This window comes from Xyrauchen texanus, chromosome 3 (genome assembly GCF_025860055.1).
Source record: "Xyrauchen texanus isolate HMW12.3.18 chromosome 3, RBS_HiC_50CHRs, whole genome shotgun sequence".
Classification (NCBI taxonomy): domain Eukaryota; kingdom Metazoa; phylum Chordata; class Actinopteri; order Cypriniformes; family Catostomidae; genus Xyrauchen; species Xyrauchen texanus.
Genome location: NC_068278.1, coordinates 39,660,951 through 39,683,733, shown reverse-complemented (window position 1 = coordinate 39,683,733; position 22,783 = coordinate 39,660,951). Strand labels below are relative to the sequence as shown.

The 22,783-nt window shown below is 36.7% G+C and overlaps 1 protein-coding gene across 1 annotated transcript; it reads right to left on the bottom strand.

Moving 5' to 3' along the window:
- Positions 1-272: 272 nt before the first annotated feature.
- On the bottom strand, positions 273-20,760 carry cfap77 (cilia and flagella associated protein 77). The gene is made up of 7 exons (XM_052109797.1): positions 20,677-20,760; positions 20,439-20,525; positions 9,692-9,791; positions 8,819-9,047; positions 4,208-4,313; positions 2,900-2,995; positions 273-395 (listed from the first exon to the last, which is right to left on the bottom strand). Exons 2-7 carry the CDS (start codon positions 20,499-20,501, stop codon positions 273-275), a joined length of 717 nt encoding a protein of 238 aa, XP_051965757.1. The 5' UTR covers positions 20,502-20,525; positions 20,677-20,760.
- Positions 20,761-22,783: the final 2,023 nt, after the last annotated feature.

Genomic DNA, 22,783 nt, shown 5'->3' with positions numbered 1-22,783 from the left:
AAATCACAGACATGTAAAACGTGACATATGGATCCAGCACAATGTGCTGTGTTTTTCATTTGGGAACTACCATGTAGTACTTATTCAGAAAAACATCTTAAATCTGAACTATATAGAATTATTCACAATTTAGTTCTTACCATAGAATAGAAAAAATGAAGCAAACAAATAAAGACAAAACACTTTTTTAGCTTCACAATTTATTAGTACTACTTCAAATATAAACCTGATAAACAGTAGCATTGAGATGTTCATAATAACCACAATCTCTGTTAATCCACTGTGTAAGTGCCTTGCCCTAGAATCCCTCTCCTACTTGCAGACTCTTCGAAGTGGGCACCCATAGCTCTTTTCCGGGCTTCAGGATCTGGAAAGGTGTCCAAAGCTGGCCCTACCTTCAAAACACAAGACAGACAGTATAAAATAAAAACATACTCTTATATTTTATGCACTGGGATGTTGTCTGGGTAGGATGCGTGTTGAATGGTCCAGGCTCAGCTCTACAGTCTGTTGTGATATACTGTACATGAGAAGCAGAAAGATAGTGCAAAAGAATATGCCATCTCTAATTTGATCTGGAAAGCAATTTTGAAAATAGTGTGAAAGGCCTATTTCAGTTTAATAACTTAACAATTAAAACAAAAAGTAGAGGGAAACATATATGTGACAGGAAAGTAACATGCACACATTGTTGGAACATGGAATAGTTATAGTAGATTAAATAGACATTGTAAAAGCCAGCATACAGTATATGTCTTTCCCATGTTTTACATTTCCCTGCTGCATCTAAACTGGAAGTTAATATGTATACTGACAGGAATTAAATAAATTTGAACTTGTTGGCACAGCATATTTCTAATTTGAATAATGTCTCTAAACACCAGATCTGTCAGCCAGTGAGTTAAAATGAAACTGGTAACACTTCACATTAATGTTCCCTTTGTTAAAGGTTTATAAAAGGGTTCATGAATGACTAATAAGCCCTTTACATATACATTATAAATAATTTATATGGTGCTATAACAACATGCACACAAGGGTGGAAAACCTGCAAAATAGTCAGTCATTTGACCTTGCATGTTATAAATGCATAATAATACTAATTTAACATTAGTAACCTTATTAAGGTTAGATTAAAATTCCTCTTTTAATAAGGTATCATAATCTATAAAAATGTATTTATGTTTGTGACTATCAATTAGGGCATACATTTGTTTTATTAATATGTATGAATAAGTGTATTTATTAAGCATTTATAACAAAGTTAAAATGCTCACTATTTGAGAAATATTGCTAGGAAATCCATTATCCATGATGTTATATCTATATATTAATGATTTATAATGCATCTGTAAATTACTTATTACTCATTAATAACCCATATTATTAATTCTTAACAAAGGAAATTAATGTAAAGTGTTACCACTATATATATTGTTAGATGTTTAATGTATTCCAAAGGCTAGCTTATGTTTATGGCTTATTTAAAATTTTTGAGAACAATAATAAAGCACACTAATACACTCCTTTACCAAATACTTTGGAACAGCCAAACAGACTGATTCTTTGTCAAATATATTTACTTGTTTGTTATGTTTTTCCTTTTCTATTGTAAAAAAAAAGATCTGTTGCCTTTTGACACTTCTGAGATCTCCAAACCTTTTTAAATTAAAGAGGAGGAACACACGTCTCAACAAAGGTGAATGAAAGAGATGTAAAAGAAGATGACAAAACAAACAAACAAACAAACAGGAATGAAGAAAATGAGTGTAGAATGAAGAAGAGAGTTGACGATGCAAATGTCGAACCCAGCGCTATCAGGACAGCTACTTGACAGGCTGTAATGAGCAGAGGTAAATCTTTTATAAGGTTAACGCTCCTCTCTCTCTCCATCAGCTGTCATACAAGAAAGAAATTTAGCGCAGACGTGCAACCAAAATAACACTCTCCCTCCCTCATTAGAGCCCACTGAGGTGGACGACAGGACAGGCAGCCACGGGATATGTATGTGTGTGTGTGTGTGTGTGGAGGGGGGGATTCAGACTGAGCAAAATTGGATGGTAAAGAGCAGGCAAAGATTTAAAAGGAGAGAAACCATCAGTATAGGATATCCACGTGTGTGTGTGGGGGGGATTATTTATACAATATAAACAAAATATGCATGTTTAACAATATGCATGTGTCTGATAGTTATGGAAATACATGAATATACCCAGGTTTATGTGTGCACATGTTAGTATGTGTAGCTTTATGTGTGCCTACATCTGTGTTAGAGCCCTGTAAATGAATGTGTAAACTATTGCTTGTGCCCATGTATTTTGGTGTTCTGTCAGTGCTTGTGAATGTGTGTTGAGATGTGTATAACGGAGTGTATGGGCCATCATTAGCTCAGCAGGAGTCTGATGCCTTCATAATTGGAAGCATTGGGGATTATCAATGGAGAATTTTCATACACCACTGACAGGTAGAGCTGTCAGAACGATAGTCTGCTTGTCAAGGTAAAAGACTGTTAAAAACAAAGCACTTTTGATTTAGTAGGTGATTTTGCATTAGACAGACGTTAAGGCTGGCAGAGGGACCAATATTGGAGAGGTTAGTGTGTGTGAACATTCGTAATGGCTTGAGGCAGATGTCATTACTTTAGTGTTGATTTTCAGCAAGACATTCTTTTACTTCACACTGTGTCACCACACATACACATTTTATGCATGTATACACACACAGTACATTGATCTTGATTAATACCTTCCAGTGAAAGTCAGCTAAGCCTTTGAATATATATATATTTTACATATATATATACAATTACAAACAATGAATAAAGTTTTGACAATCAAAGACCCACAAATATGACAGTTATGTGTGTATTCATTACTTTGTGTACTGAGGAAGCATTCACCTGCTGGAAACGGGGAAGTTTCCACATGGATGGAGCCTCTGGCAAGGGGTGGCTCTTGCGCAGGAGGGTTGTTCGTGTGTCCTTTATACGCCCAAGCTAAAAAAAAAATTGGTAGTTTTCAAAATTAAAACATACAGTGGCCCCAAATAGTGTTCACACACTTGCACTACACTTAAATGTGTTTACATCATAGAACAAAATATCATATCAAGTGGTATTTGTTTTAAAGAAAGATAGCACAAGCAAACTTTTCAAACATAAAAGTTTTTTAGGTTTCATATAATAAATCAACAGATATATTGTGCAAAATTTATAATTTATTGTGATGAACTACACTTGTGGTTACACTTCAAGGGCAACTGTATTAACTTATTTCATACATCCAATAAAGATGACTAGGACACCAGTTAAACGTTATTGTAAATATGGCACAGAAAAGTGAGTTAGTTCTGAGAAAAGATCTAGAATCATTTGTTTGCAGGTGCCTCTTGCTTTGATATCATTTATGCTGCAAAAAAGTAATTTATGTGGCAACATTTATGTTTGCTGGTTTTATTCAAGTCAAAAATATGATTTAATACAACTGAATCAACATGAATTAATTAGGTTTCACCAACAAAAGGAATCTTTTAGGGGTAGATTAAGTACAAATAGAACCTTAAGGTAACTGTCATGTTTATTCTGTTGGTTCATGTTTTCATGTCTTTTACTTTAAAACATGGAATCCAATAAACCTAATAATAAACGTGAATCAAAACAAAACAAAATCATGAATGACTAGACTAGACTTGACATGACATAAACGAAACTTGACTAAAACTAGACGTGACTTGGCTTGGCTTGAGCAAAACAACAGTTACATTCACAATACCTGACAAAACACAATGGCAAACATGAGGGCTTAAATACAAGGACATGGTTAACAAGAAATCAAGACTAAACTATAAATAAGATAACAAGACTAAAATGAACTTAAAACAATGATAAGACAATACTAATAACAAAATAATCAACCAATGAACCAATGAAAACAAGACACATGAACAGGGGAATCACATGACAAGATCACATGAGGGAAACAGGAATCACATGACATAAAACAGGAACTAGATTTAAAAAATAAAAGACATGAAAACATGAACCAATAGAATAAGCATGATAGTAACAATGGCAGGTTATAATGTTGTACAGTTTAATACAATGCAAGTCATACATTTTAAGTAAGATCACTTTTACTATTTTACTATTCACTTTTGTTGTAACAGCAAAGGTCATTAGTAATGTAATTTCTCACATGCTTCTACTGACCTTCTTGTGCTGATGAGTCTGTAGGACTCTGTCCTTTGCCTGTTGCTCTTCTAGCCATCTCTGAGCATACTTATACTCCATGAGCTCTGAGATTGGGGTAGATGGTCTAAATTGGGACAAAACATGTCCTTCAGAATCACTTACTGTATCACTTGCTTTGTATTTCATGCATCAAAGTAATCTCACTTTGAACCACTTCTCTATGCTTCCATTCAGCATATCACACGGTCCACAGAGGCTGTCTATACATGTGCAATATGTGAGTATTATAAGTGATATATCAGATAATAATATGCAGTAATATGTGGCTCCCCACTCTACCCCATGCTGTTAGCGTTATTTCTTAATTATTACATACCACATGTCTCAGTGATCACTGGCTCAACATCCTAATAATTATGAATAGGCTACTAAGAGAGACTCCCAAACCACAATCATCCTAATACTGAGTGCAGTGGAATGCTGAGTGCTGTCCCTTCACTGATATTTGTGAAATTACTTTTTTATCTTTGTTCTGAACTGCCAGGTGTAAAGTTGCACAACCAACATTCTTAAATCTTGGATAGACATCTCTAGGTGTATTATCGCTACTTTGGTGTGCATGCATGCTGCTGTAATGTGTACATGTGTGTGTAAGGGGATAGTGACATTTTGTGCAAGGATCCTAGCACACCCTCATTAGGCCTGACCATGGCAATGGCAAACAGCAATTGATGGATAGTGTGCAGGACTAAATAAGTCCTTGAGGGCCCCTGATCTTACCTCTCATTGCTCCAGCTCTCCTTCCTCCTGACTGCCTCTGAAAACACACTCTCACCCAACACTTTTCACACTGAATGTATCAGCATCAAGTGTGTGTGTGTGTGTGACAGAGAGAAAGTCTGGAGACAGAGCTGTGTTTTCAGTTTAATAATTCAGCTCCATTTCAACAGTATCAAGGCCCAAGAGGATGAGAGCAAAAAGAAAGGAGGCAGAGAAGGAAAAAAAGAAGGGAGCTTGTGGCGGCATGGACCACTGTAATAATCCAACATCTGCTCTCAGCAGAGAGCTCGTATCATATCTCAATTGTTATAGAGCTCAAAGATCTCCCTGTTATATCCGTGCACCTGTACCTCAACCATCTTCATTTTTCCTCCCTTTTGCCTCAACCACTAAAATGAGAGGAGACCCAGAAACACTTTCGAAATTGAACCACAGCCACCTATCCCGTCCTGTTCATGGACCCATTTAGAGAATCTACTCTCTCAATATATGCCTACAACCTTTGATGAAATGTTTTAGTCACAAAACTGAGCTTTGTGGCTGAATAAGAAAATCGTAATGTTTTGTGTCAGGTGGTTTTGAGTGTTTTAATATCTTCCTATACTTCGTATCCTACCTCTGACATGAGACTGTGTATATGTGGGTGGGAGATGTAAACAGAGAGGGGGAATAAGGCAAAGACAGAAACAAAAGGAGGTATCATTAAAATGCATGTTAATAAATAGAGACAGCAATGAAACACAAACTTTCTTTCTATGAATTTGACTGTTCACTAATTTGTTAGTCTAAATAATTATTTTCCTTTGATTAGTGCTGAATGTAATTTTCATTAAGAATAAAGTTTTTCCTCATCTGATTTAATAGCATCTCAGCAGCATAGTTTTTGTTTGAGAGTCTAGAGACTGTTATGTATCCCTGTTGTAGTTATTGTGATTGTATTACCTCAAAGATGTTTTAGTGCTCTCAACCTATTAATAACTTGTCTACTGTCAGCCTACTGCAACTTCACTCACTGAGCACTTTATTTGGAACACCTGCAAACCTACTTTTTCATGTGATTATCTAATCAGCCAATCGTGTGGCAGCATTGCAATCCATTAAATCAGGCAGATACGGGTCAGGAGCTTCAGTTAAACTACCAAGATCTCAGTGATTTCAACCATGGCATGAGTAACTGCTGGTCTCTTGAGATTTTCACACACAACAGTCTCTAAAGTTTACTCAGAATGGTGCCAATCAAAAAACATCCAGTGAGCGGCAGTTCTGCGGATGGAAATACCTTGTTGATGAAAGAGGTCAACAGAGAATGGCCAGACTGTTTGAGCTTACAGAGAGGCTATGGTAACACTTTGGCAAGTAGAGTAAACAGTTAGTCAGACTAACCTGCCAATTGGCAGGACATTTAATAAGAAACTGCAATGTAATTACGGATTAAGTTGAATTGTAAGTATCATAGTTTGACCCACTTTTGACCCACAAGTCAATATTATACAAAATAATACAAATTAAATTATTAAAGTAAATATCTGTTGTGACTCATGTTGAGGCTTTTTACTACTTTTATCTGTTATCTCAGTAATTTAGGATGCCTTCAAAATCACTATGGGTATTCACAGTTTTGTGACAGGTGCCGTTTCACAGAGAGACTCATCTCGCAAATGATTCCGTGAGTGACATGTTGCCTTGCACTGTTTGCTACAAATAAGGTAAACAGATAAATAATTCCTGTAACAGGTATATGTACAATAATGTGCAAAAGTCACTAAAGATATTTCACAAAAACATTTCTCTTAAGATGGTTATCTTCATATTTAGTGTGTCAATAATAAAAAATAAATTTTAGATTGTCAAAAATTACTTTTGCAAATAGAACAGAAGAGCAGGGAGCCCTGCAACAGATGGCTTGGCCCCCAAAGGACTCTAAACGAAAAGCAAAGCGTTTCAAGTTTTCATGCCCTGGCTGAAGGAGAGAGGCATGCAAGGCTGGGCCGGTGACAAATCCGACTAAAATCTCAGTGCTCTACCCCATCCTTTCGCGCCTCTCTTGTATGTCCCTCTGCAGCTGCCGTGGGAGGAGAGGGGATCGGCTTCGGGCATTAATGAAAAACAGCGCTCGTTCCCATCTGACAGAGGGATTTATTGCTCACAAGGTGGAAACATTTGGGGAACATTTGCTGAATGATGATGACTAAATGCAGCCGGTGCCAGCCAAACATCACTTCAGTCTATTATGATGGACTTCAGAGGATGAACTGATGCCAACTCCAACGATAAGACATGGGATACTTCATATGCCATTGTCTGAACCTTTATTTTGTATTTAGGATGGACCACACCAAACCTCACCGAAATTACCGGTCAGGTTGAACTGCGTTTCACATCCCTGATCTCTGCCTGCAATACCTCAGTCTATTGATGGACTACGATCTTGAAATGGAATGCATAGACTAACAATTGCCAACAAAAGCCTTCATCAGCCAATTAACAAGGACAATTGCATCTATGTGAACTTCTGCAGTTAATCCAGGATGGACTTCAAAGACATTGGTCATTAATCTTATAGTTCAAACAAAATCGATGTTTAAACATTGACCTTTAACACTTACTTAGTTTCAAAATTTTAAACCATGACTTTAACTATACATAAGATAGTTAGGGGAACTGGCCCCCACAGTGATTCTGGTTTCTCCCAAAGTAATTTTTCTCCATTAATAAACATCTTATGGAGTTTTGTCGCCTTCAGCTTGCTCACTGGGGTTATTAATACAATTATTATTTAATTACTTATTTTTAACTATCGTATTTTATCTAATTACACAATGATGATTCATCGACATTATAGACATTACAGTTTTATCGTCTGTTAATGCTGATCTTCTGTAAAGCTACTTTGAAACGATGTGTGTTGTGAAAGGCGCTATACAAATAAAATTGACTTTACTTGAACAGCGTCTTGAAAAAGATGTCGCTAAATAAACAGCTCTTTAATGTTCTCTATGTACTGTACACAATAAAACACAATGTGATAGCGTTACAGATGCACAAGTGATAAAGGATAGGCCTACTCTATTTGTTTGACCACAAGCAGGTAGGTAGAAATAATCCACTCGCTGTCAATTTGTGTAAACGCACACATGCTGCACATGTACGCACACAAACAGACATACTCTACATGCACACTGCGCACACATTCACACGATGCAACACAAAGCAAACTTGTATATGCACACCGAAAAGAAACAACAAGCATTCAAATGCACAATGGTTTTTCTATCAAAGCTGTTTTCAAGTTCGTTTAAGAAATGTTTTCGTTCATTAGTATTAGTCTTTCACACAAACACAGGAAAACAAGTATACTAGATACTACAGCATATATTAGATAAGATAGTTAAGTAGCATTTTTAGAAATGCTCTGGATCTCTTTAGCCAAGTTGCTGTCTTTGTCATGTTGCTGTAATTTTATTATTGTTTTCAGACAATATTAAAGTACTAAAAGAGCTATTAGTGTCACTTTTTATTTTTCGCAGGTTTGATTGGTTTTAGAAAGTAACTTAAAAGTAAATTAATTAGTAATCTGATTACTTTTCAGTGAAGTAATCAGTAAAGTAATCCAAATCAGTTATCAGTAGTAAATTACTTTTTTGAAAGTAACTGACCCAACACTGCTAAAGACAAACCTGTAACAACGTAGCCAATATTTTTCGAGATAAAAATGTAAATGTCATTTATCAAGAAAAATTGTAAAATAATCTTTAGAGCATGTGTTATGATAATTGTCTTAATGAGGCTCTTGACAAAATAAAAGGCTGGGCCTCTATAAACACATTATATAAACACACCCACACTTACCTTTTAGAAATACCAAATGAAGAATCTGATGGTATGCGAGGTGGAGCAGGCCTGCGAAAGCCCTCTCTGGTCACTGGCTGGCACCTGATGTCGTGGGTGGCATGGTACTGGTGCAGCTCTTTAGCAGTAACCAATCCTGACTTGACACCCTCTCGGTTAAGGGTGATAAAATCCCTCTCAGCCGCCCTGTTTCTGGTGGACATTGTGTGAGTTTGCCAGCTAGAGATAGCTGAAAAGAGAGATAGGGAGAGATGGGCAGCTATTGACAGATCAGCAAGCAGTTTGAGGCAGGAAAATGGTTCATTGGCTTTAGTAACTGGCAGATCTATTAATCTGGCAACTGGTTAATAACATAATAATGGCTTGGGGTTCAGATTGGCATGTTCAAAACCTACCAATGTTTAGGTTTTGTTGTTTCCGCAAAAATAGTTACATTAGGATTTCTGTTGAGTAATTTTAGATAATGAAATGGTACCCTTGGTAAGGGAAATGGCTTGACACATGCAGTCATTGTCTGCCATCATTTGGAAGTGCATAATTAAAGTGTTAGACAGGGGATCCACAGACAGAGCAGCATAGAAGACAGGCACAGTTTAGCGAGTGTGCTAACAGGAATGCGCTGACAGCACAGGCTAAGTGCCTGAGGGGACACTTACTCAAGAAAACGCATAGTGACATCATCCTATGACAAGATTTGATGGGGAGCGGGGTGTGTTGTCGGACATTGCATACATAAACAAAAGGCTTCAAGCTAGTGTAGATGCAGAAATGTTAGATTATTTATCTTTACATGTTGAGTGTAAAGACAATTATATAAAACTACTCCAGTTAAACAGTCAATTTTTTAGAAAGTTTCTTTTTTCTGTAACCTACCCTCTGGCACTCCTCCATCCTGGATTGTTGTCGCTGTCCCACAAACAAAGCCAGGTCCTGGACATGACAAACCTCTTGACTTGGTCTTTCCAAGAGTAGGCTATTAGAGAGCATACAAAACTGAGATAAATACTGGGATACCATTTTTTTATACACATCTGCTTCCTTCTTTTTTATTTTATTTTTGTTATCTATTTATCTCACAGACTGTTTTGTGTATATTTTCTGACAGAGCACAGTAGCTACATTTTTTCTAAACATCTAGAAACTGTCAATCACACAGTCACTCTGCCTCAATTACACCATAATAAAGCATCACAACACAACACATTTTTGCATCAAACAGTCACATTTTTAAGGACTTCTAGAGTGGAGGCTGATTTCTTGATTGACAGCCAGTTTCCGACCCACACCATCAAATTCTATCACACCATAGCCTCTCACTGATTGTGTCTATTAATAAAATCTTAATTATGCAAAAACCTAGAACCTATTACCATAAAACATGTTGCAAAGAAGCCTGAATGACTGTGATGACTGTCATTCCCCACTGAACATTCATGTAAATGATCTTGATGGCTGATTTCTTCAGTCAGGACTCAATCTGAATTGCTAGCACATTGTAGTCCAGTCAGTTCATGTAGAGTGTGATTTATGTCTCCAGAGTCATAACTGTAAGAAGATTGACAGCTAAGGAGGCGAAAAGCAACTTTTATCCCCCGTATGTGTAAGTGGTGGTGGTGGGGGGGTTTAACCCCCGGTTTATCCCCTATCATCATCCACACATCTCACAGGGCAAACTTATCTTAGAAAAGGTGGAAAATTGAGAATCAAACCACAGCAAAGGTGACAACTGGATCAAAGGTGATCTGTGTGTGGAATATGGTGCCTGAGCATTCCAGAAGCATGTATCTTTGATCTTTCATGGAACATGAGGGAGGTGTGTTCACGTGTCAGTCACAGAGTTGCATTTCTGTCAGCGGTTCTACTCCAACTGTCGTATGTGATTTTTTAATTCTTTTTTTTCATATTGTTTGCTGAGTCTGCAGGAAAGAACAGTCCTCTGTCATCTCTGGAGATCTATGTCTGTTTTCTTTGTTTTAAAGACTTTATTCTTGGTTTAAAACCGTGAATACTTTAATTATTCTGAGGTTTGGATAGAATACATTGAAAAGTGAATTTGAAAGATATTTGTCGCTGGACCCCCACCATTCATTGTAAAGTAAAGCCCTCTAATACAGAACATGACAGCCAAACTTGGGTCTTTATATGGTGAATTCTTAACCTAAATCTTTCTTGGCCTTTAAAATTCACAGAGACCCAACCCCATTTACAAACTCTAGTTAACATATCTGCTGAAACGCATCAAATGCTTCTTAAAGCAACAATCCTTTGGGATAGTGCCACAGTGCTTCTTGGCCACCCCTTTAATCCCCTTTGCAATTTTAATCTGCAGATTGTTTTGAGGAGATCACTTAGAGATGCCTGAAGGAACGTGTTGACTGCTGGCGTAAAACGGCTAATCAGACTCCTCAAAACATTATTGGGCCTTTCATTCGCAATAAAAGGGCTGAAAGAAAAGGGGACAACAGAAAAGGCAAGTTGGGTGGAGGATTATGTTAAGCAAAAGCTCCTTTTATATTGTCATTTACTGGTGATCTGTCTCTATATTGTGTTTTCATTAACCAGGCATGGACCCACTGAATGAGCTAGAGGCCAGCAGAATGGGGCTGCTTCAGGAGAAGCTACACAAGGGTCACTGAGAGCAGATTATTCACACAGGCTAAAAGAGACAGAGAACAGGGGGACATAATCATCTCTTACTAAGGAGACCCCTTTAGTCTATGCAGCCCCATGTGCTTTAATTTCACCACCCTTTTATTCCTCTCTTGCTCATGTGTGCTTTTAGGATTTTGGTTGAGCTGCTGAGATTAGTTTAGTGCTAACCCTGGGAGTCTATCACTACACTTCTCAGTCCCATCACTGGTCTTCTTTGAACACACAAACTGCCTCTCTATACCTACTGAAAAAATCTCAGCTGTCTGGTCACCAGCATATGTTGTGTTTTGAATGCTGCTGGTCCACAACACAGGATGCTGGTATGATGGTGATCAAAGTATTTTGAGGAGGGTTGGGGGAGCTGTCGCTGTCCTTTTCTACTTATTGCGGTCCACTTCAGCACATCGCGGCAGCGTTTTGCAGCCCTCTTCAGACAGTCGCGGCCCGTTTCAGCTTTTCGCCACCCGTTCGGTACCATTCGGCCCTGTTTTGTGGCTGGCCCACTGGAAAAAGTTCCGGTTCTCCCTATGGCCTGTCCGCCCCGATTCAGGCTCAACTTTTGCAGTTGTTGGCAGTCATAACAACTTTAAATAGTTAATGAAATCAACGTAACTAACCTCGGTCCAAAGCTTCCTGTCATCCCCAAGTAATACACAAAACATCACATTATCCATTAAGAACACATGCCAATGTATTTATACTTGTTAACATGATTTTAATGTGATAAAATTGCTTACTATTCTTATAATTGTAAAGTTATTTCCAATATTATTACTTTGCCAAAACATTTTTTTTTAATGTTTAAGTCTTGTGGCTATACTTTTGAAACCATGTTTATGTTAGCATTTATGGACTGGCCCCATTCACTTCCACTGTAAGTGCCTTAATAATAAAATAATTTTTGCAACACAGGTTCCCAGTGAAATGCACTCTGACAGCAAATGCAATGAGTTTGCATATTTTTTCATGTAGAAGATCAATGATATTAGAATCGCAATAAATTCGTCCTCATGTTGCACTGAGAACAGACAGCACCCACCACAACAACTTCAGAAACATTTATATTCTCCCACTAGGCAAAATAAGAATAAGGAAAAAACAATAACCAAATTGCATACCATAGCTATGCAGACGACACCCAGATCTACCTAGCCCTATCAAATGTAGCCAAATGACTACCATCCCATAGACTCCCTGTGCAAGTGGATTGATGAAATTAACAGTTGGATGTGCCAAAACTTTCTTTAGTTAAATAACGACAAGACAGAGGTCGTTGTAATTGGCAACAAAGTAAATATTCCCGAAGTGAACACATACCTTGGCTCCAGGGGTCTAAAGACAAAAGGTTAAGACAGTAATCTTCAGTAAAAAGTGTCATTTTGAAGTTAGACCTTAGTTCAGTAGTCATATCAAAGCAATAATTAAATCAGACTATTAGTTTTTAAATCACTCAATGGCCAAGGACTTACGTACATTGCAGATATGCTTGTTGAATATAAACCTAACAGACCTCTCAGATCATCAGGATCAAGTCAGATAGAAATATAAAGGGTTCACCACAACAGTAGCCACATTCAAATCCAGACTGAAAACACATCTGTTTAGCTGTGCATTTACTGACTGAGCACTGCAATATTTTATTTCTATATTCTTTCCCCATTTTTATTATATGTAACAATTTTTAAATATATGTTTTAATCATTTTATTACTTTTTATTTTCATTTCTTGTACTTTGTTGGTTTTAAAACTGATTTGTTTTATGTATCTTGTATTTTCTTTATCATGTTTATGTACATCATTTTGAATTACCATTGTGTATGAAATGTGCTATAAAAATTAACTTGCCTTGCCTTAAATGATGGAGGGATGAGTTTAAAATATATTCTGTGGTAATCAACATCCTGCCACAAATGCTGTCAATCGAGCTTAACTTGAATTAACCTGGAATATTCCTTTTAAGAAGCTTCTCTTTCTCTGGTTGAGATGTTGCCTCCATAAGTGAGCACCATCTCTGCAGCTACCTGTGTTTTTGTAAATTTTCTCTATGTGTTGAAGATCTCTGATGGTGTATGTATCTTCTGATCTGTATCACTCTAAATACCACCATTGTGTGTAAAACTCTCACTCAAGATCATCCCTAACAGCCAAGCTGTTGTCCAAAGCCTACCATGTTTACGCTGTCCCTATGGAACTTGTTTAATCTCCTCAAGCAGTGGCGCGGAGAACTGCGAGCCAGGCCTGATCATCTTATATCACTCAGGGCTGACAGACAGCCTCACCATGCAGTTCCTACCTCAGACTTACAAATAAAAGTACCTAGGATGATGATTAGACGGTAATGGCACGAAATGCACACAGAACTGTCTCCATTAATTATTATCCTGCTTCTCCAGCCTGGTTCAGCGCCATCTGGTGCCTGATTACAGGACAGCAGACACATTGGCTTAAAATTAATCTTCTCTTCTCAACTAAAGCTAAATAGACAGAATGGAGGGAGAGAGAAAAAAAATTAATGTGGAAAAGAAAGCAAAAGGAGAATCTGTATCTTTGTAGCTGTAAGTTTTTGTCTATCCAAAACTGATCTAACCCCTTTATGTAGATCTGATACAATTAATTGAGAGAGTTCAATTAACAGATATTTTCTCTTAAATCAATACTATGAAAAAAGCTGAAATTTTTCATCTAAAACATGACCTAAATGCTGGTTCAAAAAGATCTAAAAGTTTCATTTGAAACGTATCCCTTAAAGGAATAGTTCACCCAAAAATAAAAATGTTTGTCATCATTTTCTGAATTAATGATGCAAGTTAGCCTCAGTCACTATTCACATTCATTGTATGGAAAAAAGATGCACTGAAGTGAATGGTGACTGAGGCCTCCTTTTATGTTCCACAGAAGAAAGACATATGGGTATGGAATTTTAAAAATACATATATTAATAAAATGTAGTTAAAAGGATAGAAATGAATCCTCCTAACCCAAACTTTCAAACCAGATCATAGCTTTTCTGTTCTCTAGCAAAATCTGTCAACTCTAAATTAATATACACCCACCTCTTAAATCCCCAGAATGTCAATGCGCACATATGTGCAATGCAAACATGCACACAGATTCATCTCATCTCCTCTAGTCTGGCTTGTTATTAAGATGCTAACTCTCTTTATGTGTGGCAAATCCTGAAGCTTTGGGTATAATTGATGAGGTATTTCCATAAAGAGTGCCAGCTAATTGGGAGCATATGTCTGGGCAAGCCTGTGCTACTCTCCTTCAATACAGAGTATTATCCTACTACTGCTTCAGTTGTATGTATGCTCGAGTGTGTATATGTGGGTGTGTTTAATAGAAAAACTTTAGTCCACAACTTGCTGCATAACTCACAAGCTGCCTTCATACCATGTAAATGAGCAGTGCAGTGGTTAGACCAATGATCTAACCATCCCAGACCTGGTCTGAATTTTTACATAGACAATCAACAGAATGCAGTTAATAGCATGGCCATAAAAGCATGGTCAGAAGTGTCATAGCCATTCGAACTGAGGGGGCACATGTATGCTCAGATGTTTAAGTAGATTTCTAATGCAAATTCTTAAAATAAAAAACTGTTTTTGATAATTAAAGGAATATTCCACATTCAATACAAGTTCATCAACAGCACTTGTGGCATAATGTGAATTACCACAAAAGTTATTTTGACTCATCCCTCCTTTTCTTTAAAAAGCAAAAGTCTAAGTTACAGTGAGACACTTGCAATGGAAGTGAATTGGGACAATTTTGGAAGGGTTTAAAGGCAGAAATGTGAAACTTATAATTTTATAAAAGCACTTACATTAGGTAATTCTTCTGTTAAAACTCATGTATTATTTGAGGTGTAAAGTTGTTTAAGTCATCGCTTTTACTGTTTTATTGTTAGGGTTTTGTCGTCATGGCAACGAAGTAGAAATAACTTTACGCTGAAAAGGTCAGTAAGCAATTTTAGCACACTAAAATCACGTTAACACAGAAATCATGTATTCACCCGTCTAAATTTGGTCAGTCCAATCAAGTTGCCCATTCCAGAGATCATTTGCTTAAAATAGGGGGGAAAAAACTCATCATCTGCCTACCCTCATGTCGCTCAAAACTTGTTTTTCTTGTAGAACACAAAAGGAGTTCTTATCAAAATGCCATAGCTTATTTTTCCTTAACTAAATATGCATGGTGATCAATGGCTGTAAATTTAATTTGCAATTTGGCTTGTTTTATTTCTTTTTAAGCAATAATCACTTATTCGGTCAGGATTTTAACCCTGTTTTCCTTGCAAGTCATACAAAAAATATACCACCAGACTAACTTAATGAGTCAGGACAACCACTGGTGCCCCCTCAAAATAAATAGGTGCATGCCACTTATAGTCTACATGAATTACCCATACTAAATAAACATGGACAAGAATTATTTCCATATTATATATTATATTCTCAATTTTCCAGGTACATGCATAAATTAAGGCATACCGCATATGCATGACAGACTACATATGGCAAGCAGTCCCTTTACACATCTCATTTACATGTATCTATTATGCAAGCAGTTTACAGTTAGTATTGGGGTTCATGGTTATGTATCTGTCTCTCTGTGCTTGTGTCTACATTAGTCCCAGCTGGATCCCATTAATAATAAGGCTCTGCGTTGCTGCAGCGACCACATGGAAGTTAAAGCATCCTTTAAAGGTTGTAGTGATAGCTTATAAGGCACTGCACACAGGGGCCAGTCTATAGAACTGTAGATGCCTTGATTTCCCCACGTCTATGTATAGCTGGGGTTGGTAAAGGTCAAGGTTGAGGTCAGTTCCTTTGTAATTCAAATACATTTCTGAGGCAGATTAAAGTCGGCAGAGCAATTGAAAAATCTGCCTGGTAATTTCTGTTTTTGAATTTGTAATTCATTTTAGCTGCTTTTAATAATTCTGATATACAAATATTGCTTTTTAAAAGCGCCCTCGTCCTCCTCAGGCTGAAAATGTAGAAGCACTTACTACTTTCAAAAGAGAGTTTTTCTTTCTTTTGTTATTATACGTTTAAGTTTAATTAAAGCAAAAACAGCTCTAGGCCAGACGGCATACACATACACATACAAAATGTGTGCTGCAGGCTAATATCGGCTACAGTGCACATTTGCTTAAGAATAAGTGAACAGAGTGCTGTGTGTCTAACATTAGCTACATAGGGTGAATGAAGTGAATGGTAATGAGTGGGAAGAGGGGACAGTGAATGAGGCCCAACCAGCCTGCTGCACAGCAGGGCTCTCTCAGACACCAGAGAATAACAAAAGCCCCAAATCTGCTCCCCTGATCTCTAATTTACTGGTCATCAGGGAATACAGGCATAAAAACAGGATTTATTGGCCATGCCTCATCAAAAGGGAATTAACGAAAGGAAAGGGAAGGAGAGGTGTGTACATTTCCATGTAGTGCTATTGTCTAACTTTTTAGTGACATACACAGAAAAAGCATTGTTTAGGTGCTCAGCTTGCAGATATCTCACTAACATACAGTACTAATTCATCTCCTTTTCACTTTGAGGACATTAGCACATTACTAAGATATATGTTCCCTTTCCTCATGAGACAGCCATACAAAACCCCTCCGATGATGAAATGCTCCCTTCTCTCTGTAAGTGCATGCCTACAACAGATACTTTCTCCCTGACTCACAGCACAAGGGACTTGCTGCATTTGGCCTATTTCTAAATGAAAATGAGCCTGCAATGGGTCCCCTTTTTCACAGCAGAAGAGCCTTGGTTGATTCAAGAAGGTTGAGGGTGAATGTTCCAACCAACAGCTCTAAAAACTAGACACAAGTGGAAAGAAATAGAGGAACATCAGGCAAGGCCACATGAACAAAAGCTTGAATCCACACAGATGACTCTGTCATTGTTCCAGCGCATTGCCAAAACCTGTACCTATGACTGCTCACAATAAAAAGAATGAGAAATCCTTGATCTCATGGGACTATGGGAACATGCACACAGTTCATTATCATAGTCATTTAAATACAGTAATCCTATTTTCTGCATCAGTCAAAAGGGGCATATCAAATAACCCTAGAGAACATTAGAGAGAAAGGAGGGGCGAGAACAAGCAAAGGTCTAACAGAGGCATCTTATCCCACCAGGGATGGACAAAATGATTGGATGAGTGTGAAAAGAGAGAAAGGGGATGGGAAGGGAGAAATAGAGCATTGTGCAGGTTCGTTTGATCCTCCCTTCTGCTCCACTGGAAGAGTTGATGAAGTTGAAATGAAGCAGAATTAGATGACAGATTTGTTGTAAGTACTAAGTTAGAGACACAAGACTTGAGCTAGGTCTCAAAAAGAGGGTTAACTAGAGTAGAAGACAGTGAAAAGAAATGTGTTGGTCTTTAAACATCAAACACAATATTATTCAATATTATATACTCTCTTAAAAACAAAGAAGGAGGTTCCACTCATCCACAAGATGAGGACTGCAAATTATCTTTGTATTCTTACCCTTATAAAGGTTTACCTTGTTGTACTGCCTAAATTGAAGAGGTTCTGTTAAATAAGTGTAGTGTAAAATGGGGGAAAAGTCACACCTTAAGGAAAATGTGCTTTTTCTGGTCACAAAGTGTATAAAAAAATGAAAAAAAATTTTTTTTATTGAATATTGATGGGGCAACATATTTGTGCGAAAGGAAATAATAGTGGAAGGTTGTTTTGATTAAAAAAAACATTTTAAACACAATTTTTTACCCACACTTGGGGTAAAAGACCCCCAAGGTTGTTAAAGTGATATTGTGTAAATATAGGGACAAACGGTATTGGGCAAAATTTGTCAACTTAGGCAAATACTTTTAAGACAGCAAGATGCTTTTTGAGGTACAAATTAAGATAATACTTATTCAACATAACCACTTCAGAAAAGGGTTAACCATATCCTGTTCATTTCTAACACATTTGGCATTTCACTGCATCTCAAATATTTTATAAACAAATTAATTTCCATAATAATTGGATCAGTTAATGTGAGCACACTTTGAACATTCTCATTACTTCCACTTAAGAAAATCAATATGTTTTTATGGGGATCTATAGCCCCTGCAACAGGGGGGGCTTATTACCCCAAATACCATCATTTCACTTATTGGGCGGTCATTAAATTGGTTTTTACTTAATCAACTTGAACAAAAAATACCTTCTTTTTTTTTTTTTATTAAAATAAATGTGAAAATTTCAGGGATTCTCATTAGTAACATAAATATGCGATATTTTAAAAACTATTAAATATTAGACCAAATCACCTAAAAATCTAACTTTATTCACTGTATGCATTAATCTCATGGATCAGTAATATTTTTGCAGTGTATTGTGACAAACAGATGTTTAGGAAAGTACTGTGGTGGTTTTTGTTGCTGTTTAGTGTTTTGGGAGTAAACAAAAATGCCTTTTATCCTGGGGGGCCTTTAGCCTCGTTGTACCCTATTAAATATTATCATTAGAATTTAAAAAAAGAAGAAAAAAAGAAAAAGAAAAACTTAAAGTTTCATTTTCGTGTTCATGTACAACAAACGTATGATTAGGATTGAGCTTAAATGGGTTTAGATGAGAGCCTTCTTCTGAATTAAGAGGGATAGTTCTGCCAAAAATTTAAATACAGTCATTGTTTACTCATCCCTGTGTTGTTATAAACCTATAGGACTTTCATTCTTTTTCTGAACACAAAGGGAGGAATTGTGAAAAAAATGTGTGCTCAGTGATACATTGGCAGTTTATAGTGATCACCTCTTCAAGCTTCAAAAGAATGCAAGAGAGTAATTCAGAAGTCTAATAAATTATTCCTTGATACTCGCAGCCCCCTCACGGCATTGGGGTGTTCAAGCGAAAACTCGCTAAAACAGGTCCGCCACAGCAACAGTGACAAAACAACACTACACAGCTTCACAAAAACCAGAGAACAGAATTTACTAAACATGTCTGAAGAGTTGTAGTTGAAGAATTGATGCATTTCTATGCCCAGCCATATTTTTTGTAACGTTTTTAGACTAGTGCCAGTTCACATGTGCCGTTTGCTGTCAGGTTTGGACACGGTATGACATGTGGCTGCCTGTAGCCTCCTCTATGTTTCTATTTGATTTCCCAGTAATTGGTTAAAAAAAAAAACAAGTCTGGGCATAGAAATGCATCAATTCATTGACTTCAAACTCTTTAGACATGTTTAGTAAGTTCTGTTCTCTGTTATGCGTGCAGCTGTGTTGTGTTCTGTTGTAACTATTGCTGTGGAGGAACTGTTTTAGATAAACAAAACAAATTTTCACTTGAACACCCCAGTGACGTGAGGGGGCTTTGTGAACTGTTGCTCTCCTGCCCTATCATGAAAGTGCACATGAGTTCAATGTCCAGTGAACATTTATTACTAAATAAGACATTATATTTCAGTTAGATTTTAGATTTCATTACAATCATGAGTATCATGGAATCATTTATTAGACTTCTTATTTATAATTTTGCATTCTTTTGAAGCTTGAATAGGTGGTCACTATAAACTGCCATTTTTTTTGCAATTTCTCCCTTTGGGTTCAGAAAGAGAAGGAAAGTCATATATAGGGTTATAACAACACTGGGGTGAGTAAACAATGACTGCATGGAGCAACCACGACCCCTGCACTGCAAATTCAGGATTTTTCACTGATTCAACTCATTAGCTTACTTAATGATGTAGGGAGACATCCAAAAGGCTGGGATACACTGGACTTGACGTATATCACAAGTATGCCATGACGGGATCTCAGAGATTCACCCATAGATTAAAGCTGCCATCTAGTGATCGTTTTAAGTATGGTGTTATGTTTTCTGACTAACTGTTTATTTGTTTGTTTTACCGGGGGCCACTCTTACAAGGCGTTGTGCAGAGAAATATCTTGAAGTACTTTCCAGTAATAAAAGTAAAGTTTCTGCTTTTAATCAATCCTGACCTTAATTAGGAGAGGTCGATGTAGCATAGACTCTCTCACCACTCCGATACGAGGACTTTCCATCTTTGCTCCGCTGAAAAGGAAAGCCTGTGATTTAACATAAAAAAGGTATTCTTATATTATTGAAATTGTCAATGCAATGTGCATTTGTAAACAAATACTTTCAATAAAATAATAGTGCAGAGTTAGCTTTGACAATTTGACCTAAATACATTTTTTTCATGGTGAGTACTCCAACCTGTAGGGCGAGACACCTCCTTTGGATAAACAAACTTTGTTTGAGGAAAATAGATAAATAACTGCACTAACTGCAGGATGGCACCACTGAAATACACTAATGAAATACAAATCTAGAGACGATGTTTCACAGGCCGTGAGCCAAAAGTTTTCTTTCTGGTTGCCTTGCGTTGTCATGGAGACGGGACGCTTCTGCAAGCACCAGTATTCACATTGCGGTGTTTATAAATAACCATCAGTTATTTAAATAGTTTCGTTTTTAGTTAATAAGTATAGCATTAATATCCACAGGGTGTGTGTTTTTTATGTTTTTGCTGTTATTATTTCCCCATTTATGAGTTATTTCGCCTACTGTGACCTATAAATGTTCAAATACACACTTTTTAAAAGTAGGACTATAGCCACAAGACATAAAGAATATGTTAACATAACTTTTCTGTGTAAAGTTATAGCCAATTTTACAACTTTGATGCCATGATGATGTAATATGAACAACCCCTAAAACATTAAAATTAGTGAAAAATATAATTTAAACAACTTAACAGCTCAAATAATATACAAGTTTTAACAAAATACTTAATATGAGTGTTTTTATAAAATTATAAGCATACATTTTCTGCCTTTAAAACCTCGAAAAATTTGACCTATTCACTTTCATTGTCCCAATTCGCTTCCATTGTAAGTAGCCTACTACCTCACTGTAACTTCTACAGAAGAACAAGTCTAGGGGACGAGTCAAAATAATTTTTGGGGGGTAATCAACATTATGCCACAAATTCTGTCGACTGAGCTTAATTGTATTGAACCAGAAATATTCCTTTAAGTAATCTGACCAAAAAAGGTAAATAAAATCACTCCTGTAGCCTACGATAGAGGGCAGAATGGTACTAAGAATGAGATGAACCCTCAACAATAAAGAGAGGTGGAGAATGGGTGAAATGTGAAAATGTATATATTATATGTTATTAAGTATCTATATGCTAATTATTATATAATGTTATATCATTTAAAACAAATACTCAAAATAATAAGAGACTGTTTTCTCAAAGGATTGTAGACCCTGCGTCCATTGGAATGGACATCACGTGTTTTTTGGTGTAAACAAATAAAAACACATGCTTTTATAATATGAATAATGCTGGGTCACTGATGAGTCCCTGGTCATCCAATCACTATGAAAACATGACCCCTAACTTAGTCTGAGAGAGCTTCAGGCATCACATTAGACAGACGTGGCTCACCGACTATAGACAGAAGGAGTGAGCACCTTTTTTAACCTTTTAAAAACGAATTTATGTTCATGGGTAGCCTCATCAACTTGCACCTGTTATAATCTTAATAGTATCAAGATACTATCAAAGTTCATTTGAAGATCTTTCAGAGTTGTAGAACATGAGTTTTGTAAAGTTTACTGTCCATCCCATTGGACGTCAGGTCTTGAAAGATATCAGCAGGAACCTCATTACTTAGTATCAGTGTGCCAGGTGGGGAAATTTGTGCAATAGTTTCAGAGCTAAAAAATATGCAGTTTTGACAAGTGATTGTTTATATAATGTCTAAAACTATCCAATGCATTACTTGTGATAATAGATAGAAATTAAGTTTGTTACAACATTGGCTGATATAGAGATCAGCCAATGCAACTAGCACTGAAGCATCTATTGGAAACAGCTGTAATTTCACGTTATTGTTATTTTTGTTCCACAATTCATGACATATTTTGATGCTTTGACATTCTTTCAATTTACTGAAATTAAGGTTTTTATTGAAGTGAAGATAACTGGCATAAGTTATTAATATAGAGCCAGTTAAGTCTAAATACCATAAAATCCTTATAATTTTTTTTTTTTTTTTTTTTTACAACTTTAGTGTTGTTTTATATTATTCAAGTTAGTGTTATTACATTTATTTCATAAAAATAAGAAAATATATCGTTTATTGTTTTCGAGTCAAATTTGACCGAAGAGTACAAGTGTGATTCTGAAAAGAGTGCACAGTGCCATGCAAAGTGGTACACTGGGTCTCAAAACAGCTAGTATACAGGATAAATCAGAACCCAAGTTGGTCTCCACCTGGCTACATGAGCGATTAAATTGCCAAGAGTGTCC

Excerpts from the sequence above, each read along its gene's own strand:
- cfap77 (XM_052109797.1), bottom strand. The coding sequence starts at position 20,501 with ATGGAAAGTCCTCGTATCGGAGTGGTGAGAGAGTCTATGCTACATCGA. Across the intron at positions 4,314-8,818 it reads TCATTTGGTATTTCTAAAAG|ACCATCTACCCCAATCTCAG; the intron begins GTAAGTGTGGGT and ends GTCCCAATTTAG. Across the intron at positions 396-2,899 it reads AACTTCCCCGTTTCCAGCAG|GTAGGGCCAGCTTTGGACAC; the intron begins GTGAATGCTTCC and ends TGTGTTTTGAAG.